Raw genomic sequence first — 15,662 nt, forward strand, 5'->3', positions numbered from 1 at the left:
TTATTGCTATAATGATTATGTGTCTGATTTTTTTTACATGTAAACTGTATTGATATATTTCAGTGGGTGATGAGGTGGGAATCCACGTGTTTAAATAACTATTGTTAAAATAATTAGATAGCATTAAACAAAGATGAGTATATAGCTCTCAGAATGGAATTGCTTCTTCTGGTGGCATCAAGAGTAGTATTTCAAAATCACTTATTATACTACAGAAAAATGTAATCTTAACTAAGACTGAACTGATTTCTTGGCTCCTAAAATGATGAAAGTATTAATAATACTGAAAATAATATAAGATAGACTAAACCATGGTAGTCTCAAAGTGTTATTGAAGTGACTGAAAGCTGAAGCCTAATTAAACTTTGTGAACAATAACTGCAAGGAAAAATGAAGTCTGGAACAGAATTTTGAACATAATTTGACAGAAAAGGCAAAGTCATTTAGCAGAAACCACATAGAAAGGAGTGGGAGGCAAAAATAGAAAACAATATATGTATTTCAAAATTTTTTGAATCTAAAAAATTTTCTTTGTGCTTTTTTCTCGTTTTTTCAATGTTATAACTTTAGTAAGTCAATGTAGAATGTTACTTTACATCGATAGTCTTTGTTCTTTTGGATAAGTCAAATATACATTTAATTCTCTTAAGTGCTATGTTAAAGAGAAACCAGGATGAGGTGTTGAATTGACTATGAGTCACTTTTAATTAACTTTTTTATTATGGAGACTATCAAATGAATACAAAAGTAGACGGTAGTGTAATAAACCTCTATCTATTTATCACCTACCTTCAACATATAACTTATGGTCAACTTGTAGCCCCATTTACTGTGTCTAGTTCCAACCACTATGTTCTTTTGAAGCACATTTTTGCGTATAATTAAATCCTTATAAATTTCAATATATATCTATAAAAGATAAAGTCTTTTTAAAAAGCATAATGATAGTACCATTATCACACTTAAAAATCAATTAGTAGCGATTCCTTAATACCACCAAATATTTGGTAAGTGTTCATATTTTCAGTTGTCTTATAAATGTAAATTTTTTATAGGTTGACTAAATCAGAATCTAAATAAGATCTATAGTTTGATATTGGTCAGTATGCCTTTAAGACTTTTTTTTTTAAGTTTCTTCTCCATCTATTTTTCTTTTTTTCCCTTGCAATTTACTAGATAATCAAGTGGTTTGTCCTATTGAGTTTCTTATAGTTTAATTATCACTGGTTTTATCCTGCAGTGCAGTTTAACATGTTCCTCTGTCCTCTCAATTTCTTATAAATTGTTGATTGGGCCTAGAGGCAGTTTACTTTTACTACTTAGTCATCTATAATCTCTTTAATAGCTGAATTCACATTTAGTTTGAATTGGAAATACTCAAGATAATCTAGAAGATTTAAAAACTGACAGTTTATTATCTCATTATTATGTTTATATACTTATTTTTGAAAAGCATCATAATTTACTATGGTATTTGCCAAAATTTTAAAATTTATTGATTTTTACACTATATCTAGAAATCGAATCCATAAATACTAGCTTATCATTTTTAAGACACTTTAAGATAGAAAACATTTTTGCCCTTGCTGACCAAGTGGGATACACTTAGAATTACTTTATAAGTTGGCTATTTTTCTTGCCTTCTTCATGTTTGTCTATGGGGCTTTAAGTATTTTACAGTTTATTTTTGGGCTATTTGGGGGCAGAGAGAATAGGGATGGCAAAAACCATCATTAGTATATAACTTAAGATAGATATTCAATAAATAGATGAAATTTAGCCTTTTAATGAAGCCTAATAAATAAAAATAGCACAATGTTACCTAGATTATTTCTGACCTTCCTAATTATTATTAGAATACTTCATTATTTTATACAGTGGAATTTGCAATTGTTCTTATCCAATTTACCATTTTTACAGAAACAGCTGTAATACCTATTAATGGTTCACCTCGAACACCAAGGCGAGGTCAGAACAGGAGTGCACGGATAGCAAAACAACTAGAAAATGATACAAGAATTATTGAAGTTCTCTGTAAAGAACATGAATGTAATATAGATGAGGTAATTTAACTTCATGATCTTTTTAAATAGTTAAAGTAGATTTAGATATAAGTTCTTCCTAACAGTATATACTTCTTTTGTAATGAGCTTGCTTTTTGTAATTAGTGCCAACTCTTTTGCAATAACAAAATGTTTAGAAAAAAATTCATTTTCATTCAGTTACTTTGATTTTCAAGACAGTAGCTCCCTCATTCTGGAATCACTGAAATGTAAATTGTTAAGGCAGTAGTTTTTAAATGAATTTGTTCTTTGATTCCTCTGTGGTTACCAGTACCCCTAATGTTTTTAAATATCCCACTAAGAAAGCCCTAGTGTTTTGGTTTAGTGGTCAGTGATACCAACATTAAATTTTTGTTTAGCCTTTATAATTACTCTTTCTAAATATTACATCAGATGTTAATGGCTGGTAGTAATACACATGAACATCCAGGATTTGCTTATCTCGTTCATAGTATCTGAAATGTTGGAATTGGAAGGAATCTTACAAATAATATACTGTGCCTCCTTTTACTAATGATTAAACAAGCTTCTAGAGACTGATAGCTAATTACTAACAGGGTCTAGACTTTGGGACATTTGCTACCAGTGCTTCTGTCTCTATACTATGATGTTTCTCTTATAGATTATTATTTTGTCCACAATTCACTGCCACTAGATAGCTGTATGAAATATTGCATCTTTGAAATTTTTATGTAAACTCTGGGAAGAAATTGCTGGTATGATCTCAAAATTTAGTTTAAAAAGCATTGGAATGATGTTAAGATATTTTGGTTTTAGCACTGTGGTTTTGTTAATTTCAACAAATATATAAACATATGTCGATGTATCAACTATATATATATATATGTGTATACACACACACACACTTTTTTAGAATCCCAAATTATCTTTGCTAATAAGCTGACAGTTGTACATATATATATATATATATGTACACATATATATATATATATACACACATATGTATATATATAAAATGCATGTTTTTTTTGGTGTTTTTTTTTTACTTTAGTCTGTTGTTTAGTTCCTCAAGATAATAGGAATAAGTGCGGTTTCCTAATTCCTGGTTGTTATTATCTGAATTTAAGAACTACTTGTAAAGTTTCATTTTTAAAATCAGGAATAAATCATTTTTTTACTTTTAATTTTTACTCTTTCATATAATTTAGAAGCATTATACTAATGATTTTAAAAGTATAGGTGATTGAAAACTTTAGTGGTAATTGATATCAATTAATTAATACTTAATTATTTACATATAACATTTATGGTTGTATAACTATGGGTTGGTTATTATGGTTAAATACTTATTGGTTAGTCATACTAATGGTTAACTAGAATCACACTCTAATAAGTATTCTAGTCAAGTGGCAATTAATTAAAAAACAAAACTAGTAAGTATAACAGAAGCTTAACAACTTATTTGTGAAGTAGAAGATAGGAACTAATATTAAATTATTTCCACCTTAGTAAATGTAGACTCCAAAGTTGTAAAAAGAAGTTAAATGAAAGTTGCTTAACATTCCGCAACATATTGCAAGTGTAGAATAGCCAGGAATATGACTCCAGGTTTTCTGAGTATAATCTTTCATTCTTTTTGTTAAATGTACATGAAACTGTGTAATTCTACAAAACATTTTCATTTGGTTTCAAATTGAATTATTGGGTTTTGTTTTTGTGTGTCAAATTATTTTGTTATAAATGCAAATTATTTTCCTAAATTTATGCAAAATATTTGCCTTGATATTTCCTAAGCTACGTATCAGATGATGTGTGTGAAGTGGCCTAAATATATTCTTTGGGGAGAAATCCCTCTCCACAGAGGGAGTGTAGAGAAATGAGGAGTCTTGGCTTTGATGATAGGCAGATGAGTTTAAATTCCAGCTCTGCCACTTCTTAGCTGTGTAACTTTAGTTACATTGCTTAATTTTTTTGAGCCTCCCATCTTTTGGCCATTTTTTTAAATGTGGAATAATAAAGTTGGTTTCACTGGGTTTTCTTATAAATTTAATTTCATTAGCAATTCCCCACTCTACCTTTATTTTAGGACCTGAAATCTGCCACACATAAGTTTAAAAGTAAATAATTGAATTAATTATAAATAAATATCACACTAAGTTGAATGTAAGCCATTCATCAAAATGTCAGTTAACACTTTAATGTTGATATTAATAGAGATTAATTTTTAAAATTTTAATGGTCATGTTGTAACTTTATCTTTTTCAGGTGAAAAACGTTTATTTCAAAAATTTTATACCTTTTATGAATTCTCTTGGAATTGTAGCTTCTAATGGACTTCCAGAGGTAATCTGAAGGAAAATTTAATAAAATGTTAATGTGTTTTGGGACTTTTGGGAGAGAGGAATAGTTGTCTAAATTTCTTAAGATCACTTTAGTGTATATTAAATACTTTTTGCTCAAGGAAAGGAATTTAAGTAGAATTGTGGTAGCCAGCTTTACATAATAAGAAAAATAACCTTTTGAATATATACTCAAATGTATAAATAGGTGGCATTTCATAATTTGCACTAGAAATTAAATTGTACTGAAATTTTTTGAAAATCCAATTGTAGGCTTTTGAATTTCTAAATTCTATTAAATAAATATAACTAAAATGCACGATCAAGCTGGACTCTAATTTGCTTTGCTATGCATCCTTATGCATAGGATCCATGATAAATGCCATCAATATTATCTGCATTACTATATCACAGAGCATCTCTTTTGAGTATTTTTTAGATCTACTTAAATGAAAATAAATTCGGTTGAAATGACTATGATTATATTGCAGAAATGTGTTTGTCTTAGTGGTGTGCCATCTATCCATATGTCTTTTTTTTCACATTTTGCCTCAAATGTCTTGCTCCTCAATGAGAACAGAACAACTGAGAACTTATGTGGTAAGGTAAAGCATATGAAGAAAAGGATGCTTGAGATAAATAATGAAAAACAAGTACTCAGTGATAAAACAATGTTTTAAAAGCACCTAGTACTCATCACTAAAATCAAAAGATAGGAAATCAGATAGCTAAACTGCTGATTCTGTGACCTGAATTGGTAGCTATTCCTTGAATTAATTAACTTATTCAACAACGTTTATTAAGTGCTTAATTTGTGCCAGGCATTATGCTAGATATCATTGATACAGAGATTGAACTCACAATTGCTGTCTTTAAGGTGCTAGTAGGAGAGACAGATGATGAACATTACAGGAATCTGCAAGAGTCTGATAGGAGTATACACAGGATATTATATCTTGGAAGAGGGCAACCTAATCTAAAGGAGGGCAGTAGGTTTTGTGGAAAATTGGAGATGATGTCATTTCTGACCTGAATAAGCTTACGAAAAACGGCATTTCCTGGGATTGGAAATTATAGATTCAAAGGCACAGTGATATGTGATAGTATTGTCTGTTCAGTGAACTCCAACTAGTTTAAAATTGGGATACAGGGCAGAAGAATGGTAAGATATGGTACTAGAGAGAAAAGAAAGGGCCAACTATTGTATTACTGAGTCTTGTTACCAAATTATGTACCAAAAAATATGTTGTTCACAACTCTAAAGAATATTGGATACTCGTAGTAATTTTTCTTCCCCTAGAATGGATTATAGCTTTAATAGAAATCTTAAGATAAACTTAACATTTTCCCTAGTATTTTGCATATAGTGCTAATAGCTGTCAATCAATAAATGATTGATCATTAATGACTCACTAATCTCCAGCAGTAACAGTTATTATACTTAAACATGAATGACTAATATGCCTAAAATATTTATGCAGACAAACAAAAAATTTACATTTAACTGGCTTTGTTCTCCCACCCATTTTGGAAGCAATTTTAGTTCCCTTAGGTTGGAGATGCTTTCACTTTAAAAGTCACAGCAGTAGGCATGCCAAGTTGTTGTCTCTTGGGCATTGATTCTTAAATTCCGACTTGAAATTATGAAGCAGAACTGATAAAAGAATTGCATATTCCAGCAATTGAAAAAAAAATGTGTATGATTAGGAATAAATTGTGCAAATTGTTAATTGGGCAAATTAATTTAGCTAATGCTCTTGCCTAAGACACTTAACTGAAGGGAGTTGGAGTAAACCAAAGGGTTTAGAAATGATGGCAGAATATATAATTAAGAGGGTTTATTACAATGTTTGAAAAATGCTTTATTTTATATTAATAAGTGTAGTAGAAGATTAAAAGTAAGAAATGTATAGAATGTCTGGAGGATCTTGGCAATTAAGTGGCTATAATAATACCTATTTTTAGCTTATAGTTCCATCTCAGTTCTGTTTTGTGGCACTAGTGATTCTTGTCTACATAAAATTCTAATGACTAGGGTGCATGCATAAAATAGGTTTAAAATTAGAGTTGAAAAATGACAATTTTCTTCACTTGCACATGCACCTTATTTATATTGCATGTGAACTCAGCGTGTTGTAAAATTAAATGCATATAGTACAAAAATAATATTTCTGTGTACTGAGAGATGTAATGACATGAAAGGATAATCATCAGTATTTTTTATTTTGAGGTGGAAAATCTCTCTAAACAATATGAAGAAATTTATTTTAAAAATAAAGATCTAGATGCAAGATTATTTCTGGATCATGATAAAACTCTTCAGGCTGATCCTACAGACAGGTATTGTACATAGTATATTTTTATTTTTTGATACGCTTTTGCTATAGGTCAATTTTGATATAGATAAGTTAAATAGGTTCTTATTTAACAGTGACCTTTAAATATCGTTTATGACAAACTACTTCAAATGCCTTTATATAAAGCTAATAATAAGGTAAACAATAATCTAAGTGTATAATTTCTTAAGAAATAGGTTTTTTTTATGATACCATACCTTTACATAGATTGTAAATTTATTCTACTTTTTATTAAAACAAGTGAAACATTCTTTGTATCATCTATGTGAACGTTTGGCTCCTAGTATGCACAGGCTTCTGTTGATTTTTAATATCTTTATTAAAGTAATTTCTCTCCAACCAAGTGAAGGTAGAGAATAAATCTTTTATTTTCTTCATGCTCTTTTGAATATAGTCGAGTTTTTACTTTATCTCACTTAGTTTCCTCATCTGTAAAATACAAGCATTTGCTATGAGTCACATGTATACTTTGCATACTTTATACTATATACACATGTATTTTGATGAAAGTACTTTGTAAATAATAAAGTGATAGGAAAATGCTAGCTACTAGTTCCCAATTCAGCTTATGGGGTTGAGTAATTTTTCATAGAACTAAAATAGAGTAAGTTTATATGTGTAAGAAAGCAATCAAAGCTAAGTTAGAAAAGTAGAACGTGAAGATGTTGAACAGACAATTGATTATATGGTTCTTTTTATTTGTTTTTTAACCACAAAAATATTGTTCACTCATTGCGCCGCCCACCCCCCCACCCCCATTTCTCTTGTGACTAACAGTTCGTTCTCTGCATCTAAGAGTTTGGATTTTTTTTTTTAGATACCACATAAAAGAGAGATCGTAGGGTGTTTGCCTTTCTCTTTCTGACTTACTTCATTTAGCGTAATGTCTTTGAGGTCGCAATGGCAAGATTTCATTCTTTTATTGCTGAATAATATTTCATTATGTATATATAATATATAAGAAAATTTCTTTATCCACTCATCTATCGGTAGACACTTATGTTTCCATATTTTAGCTGTTGAAGATAATGCTGCAGTGAACATAGGGGTACTGATATCTTTTTGAGTTAATGTTCTGTTTTGTTCTGTTTTGTTTTGTTTTTGATAAATATCCAGCAGTAGAATTACTGGATCATATGATAGCTCTAGTTTTAATTTTTTGAGGAACTTCCATACTGTTTTCCATAGTGGATGCACCAATTTACATTACTTCCACCAGTGCACAAGGATTCCTTTTCCTTCATATCAACACTTGTTATTTCTTGTCTTCTTAATAGCCATTCTAATAGGTGTGGGGCAATACCACACTGTGGTTCTGATTTGCATTTCCCTGATGATTAGTGTTGAACATCATTTTCTGTACCTGTTGGCCTTCCGTATGTCTCTTTGGAAAAATGTCTTGTTCAGACCTTGTGCTCATTTTTAAACTTGATTTTTTTTTTTTGTAGTTGACTTGTAGGAGTTCTTTATGTATTTTAGATATTAACCCTTTATGAGATACATGATTTGCAAATATTTCTCCCATTGAGTGGATTGCCTTTTCATTTTGTTGATGGTTTCCTTTGCTGTACAGAAACTTTTTAGTTTGACTTGGTCTCAACTTGTTCATTTTTGCTTTTGTTGCCTTGGCTTTTGGTGTCAGATTCAAAATATCATCTCCAAGACCAATGTCAGAGAGGTTACCACCTATGTTTTCTTCTAGGAGTTTTATGATATCAAGTCTTACTTTTAAGTCTTTAATCCATTTTGAGTTATTTTTTGTATGTGGTGTAAGATAGTGGTCAGGTTTCATACTTTTGTATGTGACTGTCTAGTTTTCTCAGTACCTTCCATTGAAAAGACTGTCCTTTACCCATTCTAATTCTTGCCTTCTTATCATAAGTCAGTTGATGATACATGTGTGGGTTTATTTCAGGGGTCTCTGTTCTGTTCCATTGATGTGTCTGTTTTTAATGGCAATCCTATACTGTTTAGATTCTTATAGCTTTGTAATATAGTTTGAGATCAAAAGAGTGCATTGCCTCTAGCTTTGTTCTTCTTATTCAAGATTGCTTTGGTTCTTTGGCCTCTTTTGTGGTCCAATACAAATTTTAAGATTGTTCTATTTTTATGAGAAATGCCATTGGAATTTTTATAGGGATTGCATTGAATCTATAGATTGATTTGGATATCATGGACATTTTATTAATATTAATTCTTTCAATCCATGAGCATCAAATATCTTTCCCTTTATTTGTGTCTTCCTCAATTTTTTTCATTAGTGTCTTCAAGTTTTCAGTATACAGGACTTTTACCCCCTTGGTTAAATTTATTCCCAGGTATTTTGTTCTTTTTGATGTAATTGTAAATGCGATCATTTTCTTAATTTCTCTTTCTCATAGTTTGTTATTAGTGCGTAGAAACACAATTGACTTTTGTATATTGATTTTGTATTCTGCAACTTTACTGAATTTGTTAGTTTTAACGTTTTTTTGATAGAATCTTTAGGATTTTCTATGTATAAAATCATTTCATCTGCAAATAATGACGATTTTTCTTTTTCCTCTCCAATTTGTATGCCTTTTACTTCTTTTTATTGCCTAATTGCTCTGCCTAAGATTTTCAATCCTTGTTTTGTTTCTGATCTTGGATGAAAAGCTTTCAGCTTTTCAGCATTGAGTGTGATGTTGGCTGTGGTCGTGTCATGTATGACCTTTATTACGTTAAGGTACATTCCCTCTATACCTGCTCTGTTGAGAGTTATTATCCTAAATGGATGTTGAATTTTGTCAAATGCTTTTTTTTGCATCTGTTGAGATGATTATATGATTTTTATCCTTCATTTTGTTAATGTGGTATATTACATTGACTGATTTGTGGTTGTTGAATCATCCTTGCATCCCTGGAATAAATGCCACTTGATCATGATGTATCATTCTTTTAATGTATTGTTAAATGTGGTTTGTTTGCTAATATGTTGTTGATGATATTCGGAGCTACATTCATCAGGGATATCGTCTCTTTTGAATGTTTGGTAGAATGCACCAGTGAAGTCATCTGGTCCTGGACTTTTGTTTTTTGGGAGGATGTTTTTGATTACTGATTTAATTTTCTTACTAGTGATGGATCTGTTCAGATTTTCTATTTCTTCATGGTTCAGTCTTGGAAGGTTGTATGTTTCTAGGAATTTATCCTTTTCTTCTAGGTCATCCAGTTTGTTGGCATAGTAGTAGTCTCTTATGACCCTTTGTCTTTCTGTCCTATTAGTTAGTTATAACATCTTTTATATCTGATTTTACTTATTTGAGTGGTCTTACATTTTTCTTGTTGAGTCTAGCTAAAAGTTTGTTAATTTTGTTTATCTTTTTAAAGAACCAACTCTTAATTTTATCGATCTTTCCTATTGTCCTTTTAGTTTCTATTTTATTTATTTCTACTCTGATCTGTGTTATTTCCTTTTAAAAAAACAAAACAAAACAAAACTATGGGCTTTGTTTGTTCTTTGTTTCTAGTTTCTTGAGGTATGAAGTTTGGTTGTTTATTTGAGACTTTTCTTTTTGCTTGGATTAGGCATTTATTGCTATGAACTTTCATCTTAGAACTCCATAATCTTTGGTATGTTGCATTTCCATTTTTGTTTTTCTCAGGGTATTTTTATCTTTCTCTATTGATTTTTTTTGACCCATTGGTTGTCAGTAACATGTTGTTTAATCTCCACATATTTGTGAATTTTCTAGCTTTCTTCATGTAATTAATTTTTTTAGTATTATACTATTGTGGTTGGAAAAGATGCTTGATATAATTCTAATCTCTTAAATTTATTAAGACTTGTTTCGTGGTCTGACATTGATCTTCTTGTAAAATGTTCAGTATGCACTTGAGAAGAAAGTGTATGATGTTGTTTTGGATGTAATGTTTAAATATCCATTAAGTCAATCTGGTTGAATGTGTCAATTAAGGCCAATGTTTCCTTATTAAGTTTCTGTCTGGATGACCTACTGATGTAAATGAGGGTAAAATGGGATGATAGTAGGGGATTTTTCTGCTGTTATTGTATTGCTGTCCATTTCTCCTTTCAGATCTGTTAATATTTGCTTTATATACTTAGGTGTTCCTATGTTGACTGCATAAATACTTACAAATATTACAAACGTTATGTCCTCCTTTTGGATTGACCCCTTTATCATTTTATAACATCCTTTTTGTCTCTCAGAGATTTATTGTGAATTGTTCTCTATATCAACTGTTTTTTCTCAGTTATATAAATATAATTTTTAAAATAAACACCAAAAGAAAATTATCGAAGTACAATTGACCCTTGAACAATGCAGGAGTTAGGTGTGCAGTTGAAATTTGTATATAACTTAAGTCGACCCTCTATATATACAGATTCCCAACTGTGGCTTGAAAATAGCAGTCGATGCTTGCACAACACAGGTTTGAACTGCACGGGCCCACAGTACAAGTGAACAACCCATGTTGTTCAAGGATCAACTGAAAATCATTTACACGAGTAGTGGTCTATGTCTTTTCTCAGCCTTTCACTTTCTGTTACTTGCCTGGTATACTTTTTTTTTTAAAGTTAATACAAAAGTATATTCTCTTGAAATGTCATATAGAATTCTAAAGAATGGTTAAGAGTAATTATAAAAATTTTTCAATGATCATAAGTATTCTACTTTAGCAGAAATATTTTAATATGTAACTGAAAAAATGTATAATTTGAAAGTTAAACACAAGTAAAATATTTCTCATTTTAAGTCAAAATTAAGTTTTTAGAACACATAATGATTGAAAAATTTGAAATTTGGTATTTTTTGATACTCAACAACTTGATTAGTAATACTTTGAACATTTTGTAGAAAAAACATCTAACTGTCAAAGAATTCTTAAGGATTTGTGTACCTGTTTGTCATGGTAGAAAGAAACTTAAAAACAATGTTGAAAAAACATAATTTTATTTATTTAAGCAGCTTTCGGATCATTTATTTCTTATCACTTCTATTATTGACTTACCATTTTGTATGATGTTATGAGGCAACAGAAGGTATTATACTGCTTTTTTGATTCATAAAGTGTGACTTTTCAGTCCAAATGACTTTGCTTATCATTTAGTTTTGAAATGCAGAGAACACCACAGAAAAGTAACCCTGATGAAGAGTTGAGTGTGATTCTTCAACAGACTCCTGTTAGGTATGAATTTTCTTACTTTGGGGTTTTAAAAAATTAGTTTTATTATATATTTGTATATATATGCCACAAATATATATTGAATGCTGTTTGCATTTCAAGTAGTTTGCTAGTTGCTAAGAATATGATTATTAGACCTAGTTTTGTCTTTCGTTAAAGAATATAACTTAAAATGGGAATGTGTTCCATCTCAATACATAAAAAAAGAAAAAAATCGCCATTTGGTCTGCGTACAACCTAAAAGGATTAGAAGTATTTTGATGTCCTTTTCCTCACTTACTTTCCACAGCTAATATGTTAACAAGTCTTAGTGAATTTATCTCCAAAATATTTCTTGAGTCTATCTACTGTTCTCCATTTCTCCTCTCACCACCTTTGTCTAAGATATCTTTCTCTTTCTCTTAGATTTTTTGTAGTAGCCTACTAACTGATCTCACTGCTTCTACTCTCATCACTGCTCTTTTCTCCCTGCCACTGAATCTTCTTCAGAGAGCCCCCCCACCAGTAATATTCCAGAATGTAATTTAGATCATGTTCATTCTGCTGTTAAACCTTTGATTGCTTCCTATTTTTGTTGAAATACAATGTAAATTTCTTCATAGTGCCTACCAAACCTTGTATGATCTAGCTTTTGTTGCCTCTCCAACCTCATCTTGTTTTTTTGTTCATTATGTACTAGCCAGTTTCCTGAAATCTCCAAGCTCTTCTTTTATACTTGAGTACCTTCACACTTTCCTCTTCTTAAAACTCTTCTTTTCTTTCCACGAGGTACTAACTGCTACTCTTCCTTAAGGTTCAGCACTTTTTTAAAGATTTCTTTCTTTCTGAAATATTTTCTTTTATTCTTTCTCATAGCATCCTTTTCCATTCCTTCATACTATGTATCATAATTTGTAATTATAAAATCATTTGTGTGTTTGCTTGTTTTATCAATAACCATAATAGCCTTTAAGTTATATACCACGTGGACCATGCATGACTTTTTGTTCACCATTTACTAATTAGGACCTAGGATAATACTTGATACATAGTAGGCAATTAGTAATATTTTTAACTGAGTATGTAAACATATAAAATAATTTTTTTAAGTATCTTAATAGACTTTTTTAAGACAAGTTAATGAGATGGTACAAGAAAGGACTTTATGAAGTGATGTTTGAATGAAGTTTGAAATATGTAAGGATCTATGTCACAGGAGACTGGCATTTTAGTGGGTGGGTACAACATGTGCAAAGGCATAAAGAAGGAAACAACGGTATATCTGGGAAACTTAGCAGCTCTGTATTGATGGACTATAAAACGGGGAAAATGAAATGGAAAGAGAGGAGTGAGGTACTAGATTATGAAGGGCTTTATATGTCATATTCACAAGTTTTGACTTTATCTTATCCACAGTATATATAGCCTGTTGACATGAATGAGTGTTAAGCAGGGGTAAGGAAGATAAGACTTGATTTTTGAAAGTATACATGTGAGAGGACGGAGGAGAACATGGTGGAAAATAGAGACCTATCAATCTGTCACAATGGTTCTTAACCAGGGGTACAAATTAGAGTAACCTGAGGAGTTTTTCAAAAACTGCTACACCATACTACCTTCGACATAATGAGTGAAAAACCTCTGGACTGCTATATTATAGCAATTCTGTTAGTTGAGAGTTGCTGAAGACTTGAACCAAGAGGTAGACAGTGGGAATGAAAGCACAAGAACAGATTCAGTAAATATTTGATGAATTCATATTTGGAATATTCTTGGGGCATTTATAGGATAGGAAGAAGATGTGTAGTAAGTAGTAGCTTATAGATGTGGGAATAATCAGGGAGAGTTAAAATCAGAAAAATAGACAAGGTTGCCTGTAGTGACAGTGTATAATGGCAAGAATAGATGGGTAAGGGCTGAACCCTAAAGAATGCTGGCATTTAAAGATTAGATAGAAATTAGAATAAAGATAATTAGAAGTGTGATTGCGAGTTCGGAAAGTGAAGGCAAAAAAGCCAAGGGAGGAGATGGAGTTTTAGCAAAGAGAAAGTGTTTAAGAGTATCAAATGCTTCAAAGAATTCAAGTAGAAGAACAAATGAGAAAGATCTTTGGTTTAGCAATTGGTCATTTGTGGCTTCAGTCATTGTGGTTTAAGTGGATTAATGGACGTACAAGTTATAGAAGCAATATATTTGAAAAGTGAGGAAGTGTAGATACCAGTTTAGAGAGGTTTGAGAACACTGAACACGTTTTACTAAATAATATTTTAAAGACCCTATCAGTCATAAATATTCTACAGTTCTTTGCATCATTAACTAGTGCCACAGTAGCAATATACTGCTACTCCAAAATTGGAACATTAATATTTAGTATACCCCCGCATACATAAAATTATAGAATTAAAGAGATCCTAAGAGATTGACTTATTCTAATGATGGTGACTTCTAAAATTATGTATGCTTTCTTCTTGAAGATCTCTGTAGTCACTTCGTCTTTTACTTGAGCTACTAAATAACTTATTGTCTTTATTCTAAAAATATTAGTATTTAATTATAGTAATGTTTTTTTAAAAGATTACTCTTTTGATGCTAGTTTATATTTTCTCATTAAAATGTCATTAGTTTGACCAATTAATGTTTTATTGATATATAGTTATATTAGTAAATAAGCATATCAGTTCTTTAATTATAAACTCACTGATTATGAATACATCCTTTCTTAAATATTTAAGTAAAATTTAATCCTATATAAACAATAATATACCAAGGGTTTTATAGGTTTTATTTCAGAGAACTTCTTAAAGATAAATGAGAAAGAGTGAGTTGAAGATATGTTTAACTTGTGTGATAGATATATTTCATTTTTTCTTTATTTCCTTCATTGCTTAACACTCCTTCCTATTTTTTTCTCTAGGACTGTTATGAATACTATCCAACAATTAATGATGATCCTAAATTCAGCAAGTGATCAACCATCAGATAATCTGATTTCCTATTTTAATGTAAGCCATATGTGACACATTATTTATTGTGCTATCTTGGCAAATAATTTTGAAATTAGAAGTTAAAATACTGAGTATTTCTTAAAATAGACATCTCTCAACCAACATTTTTAAAACCCTCCAAATTAGATATATTAGTAGTATTGTTCTTTTTAGACAGCGTTACTTTTAGATTTCCTCTTGTTTACTATTTACTTTGTTCAGCATTCTTTCTTACAATTTAGACCTCACTTCTGAAGTCATTTTCTTTTTTCTTGAAACACATCTTTTATTTAGTACCTTTGTGAGAGTTATTTTAGGATGAACTTACAAGTTTTTTTTAGAGTTTTATGTAGATGGCAAATTGCCTATCTCAGAGTGGACATATTCAGAAGATTAGTAAATTTTTCTTTGATTTTCCTTCATATGAAATCAGAGTTCGTCATTTTTAACATTAATGCCATCTTTCCTTCTGTGTGTAAGTAAAATCTCTGAAGCTTATAGACATTTTAATGAATGTTTTGGCAACAATAATTTTACTACAGGAAATGTAGTAAAATTATTATTTCATTATCATGTTTCTAAGATTTGTGTGCTTTTATTTAAGGAAGATTTTATACAATGTGAAATTTTTAAATGACATTTCACATTTCAAAGAAAATTATAGTTAATTTTCAAAATTATTTTCTAATGTATAATATTTTGAATGTATTTTATAAAGTTTATAAAATAGTTATAGCTGAAGAGAATCAGGTTTGTGATATATTTTAATAATTACAATTTGAATTACATAGTTTTTAATACATAATATGC

At 30.3% G+C, this 15,662-nt stretch overlaps 1 protein-coding gene across 1 annotated transcript in view; it reads left to right on the forward strand.

Annotated features, from left to right (window-relative positions):
- The window catches only part of RB1 (RB transcriptional corepressor 1), a 127,726-nt gene that overhangs the window by 39,636 nt on the left and 72,428 nt on the right, over nt 1-15,662 (forward strand). Inside the window, exons 8-12 of the mRNA XM_006916443.3 lie at nt 1,921-2,063; nt 4,290-4,367; nt 6,594-6,703; nt 11,815-11,892; nt 14,783-14,870. Of these exons, the coding sequence (XP_006916505.1) occupies nt 1,921-2,063; nt 4,290-4,367; nt 6,594-6,703; nt 11,815-11,892; nt 14,783-14,870 (497 nt within the window). The remainder of the gene's footprint in view (nt 1-1,920; nt 2,064-4,289; nt 4,368-6,593; nt 6,704-11,814; nt 11,893-14,782; nt 14,871-15,662) is intronic.

This window comes from Pteropus alecto, unplaced genomic scaffold, assembly GCF_000325575.1.
Source record: "Pteropus alecto unplaced genomic scaffold, ASM32557v1 scaffold24, whole genome shotgun sequence".
NCBI lineage: Eukaryota > Metazoa > Chordata > Mammalia > Chiroptera > Pteropodidae > Pteropus > Pteropus alecto.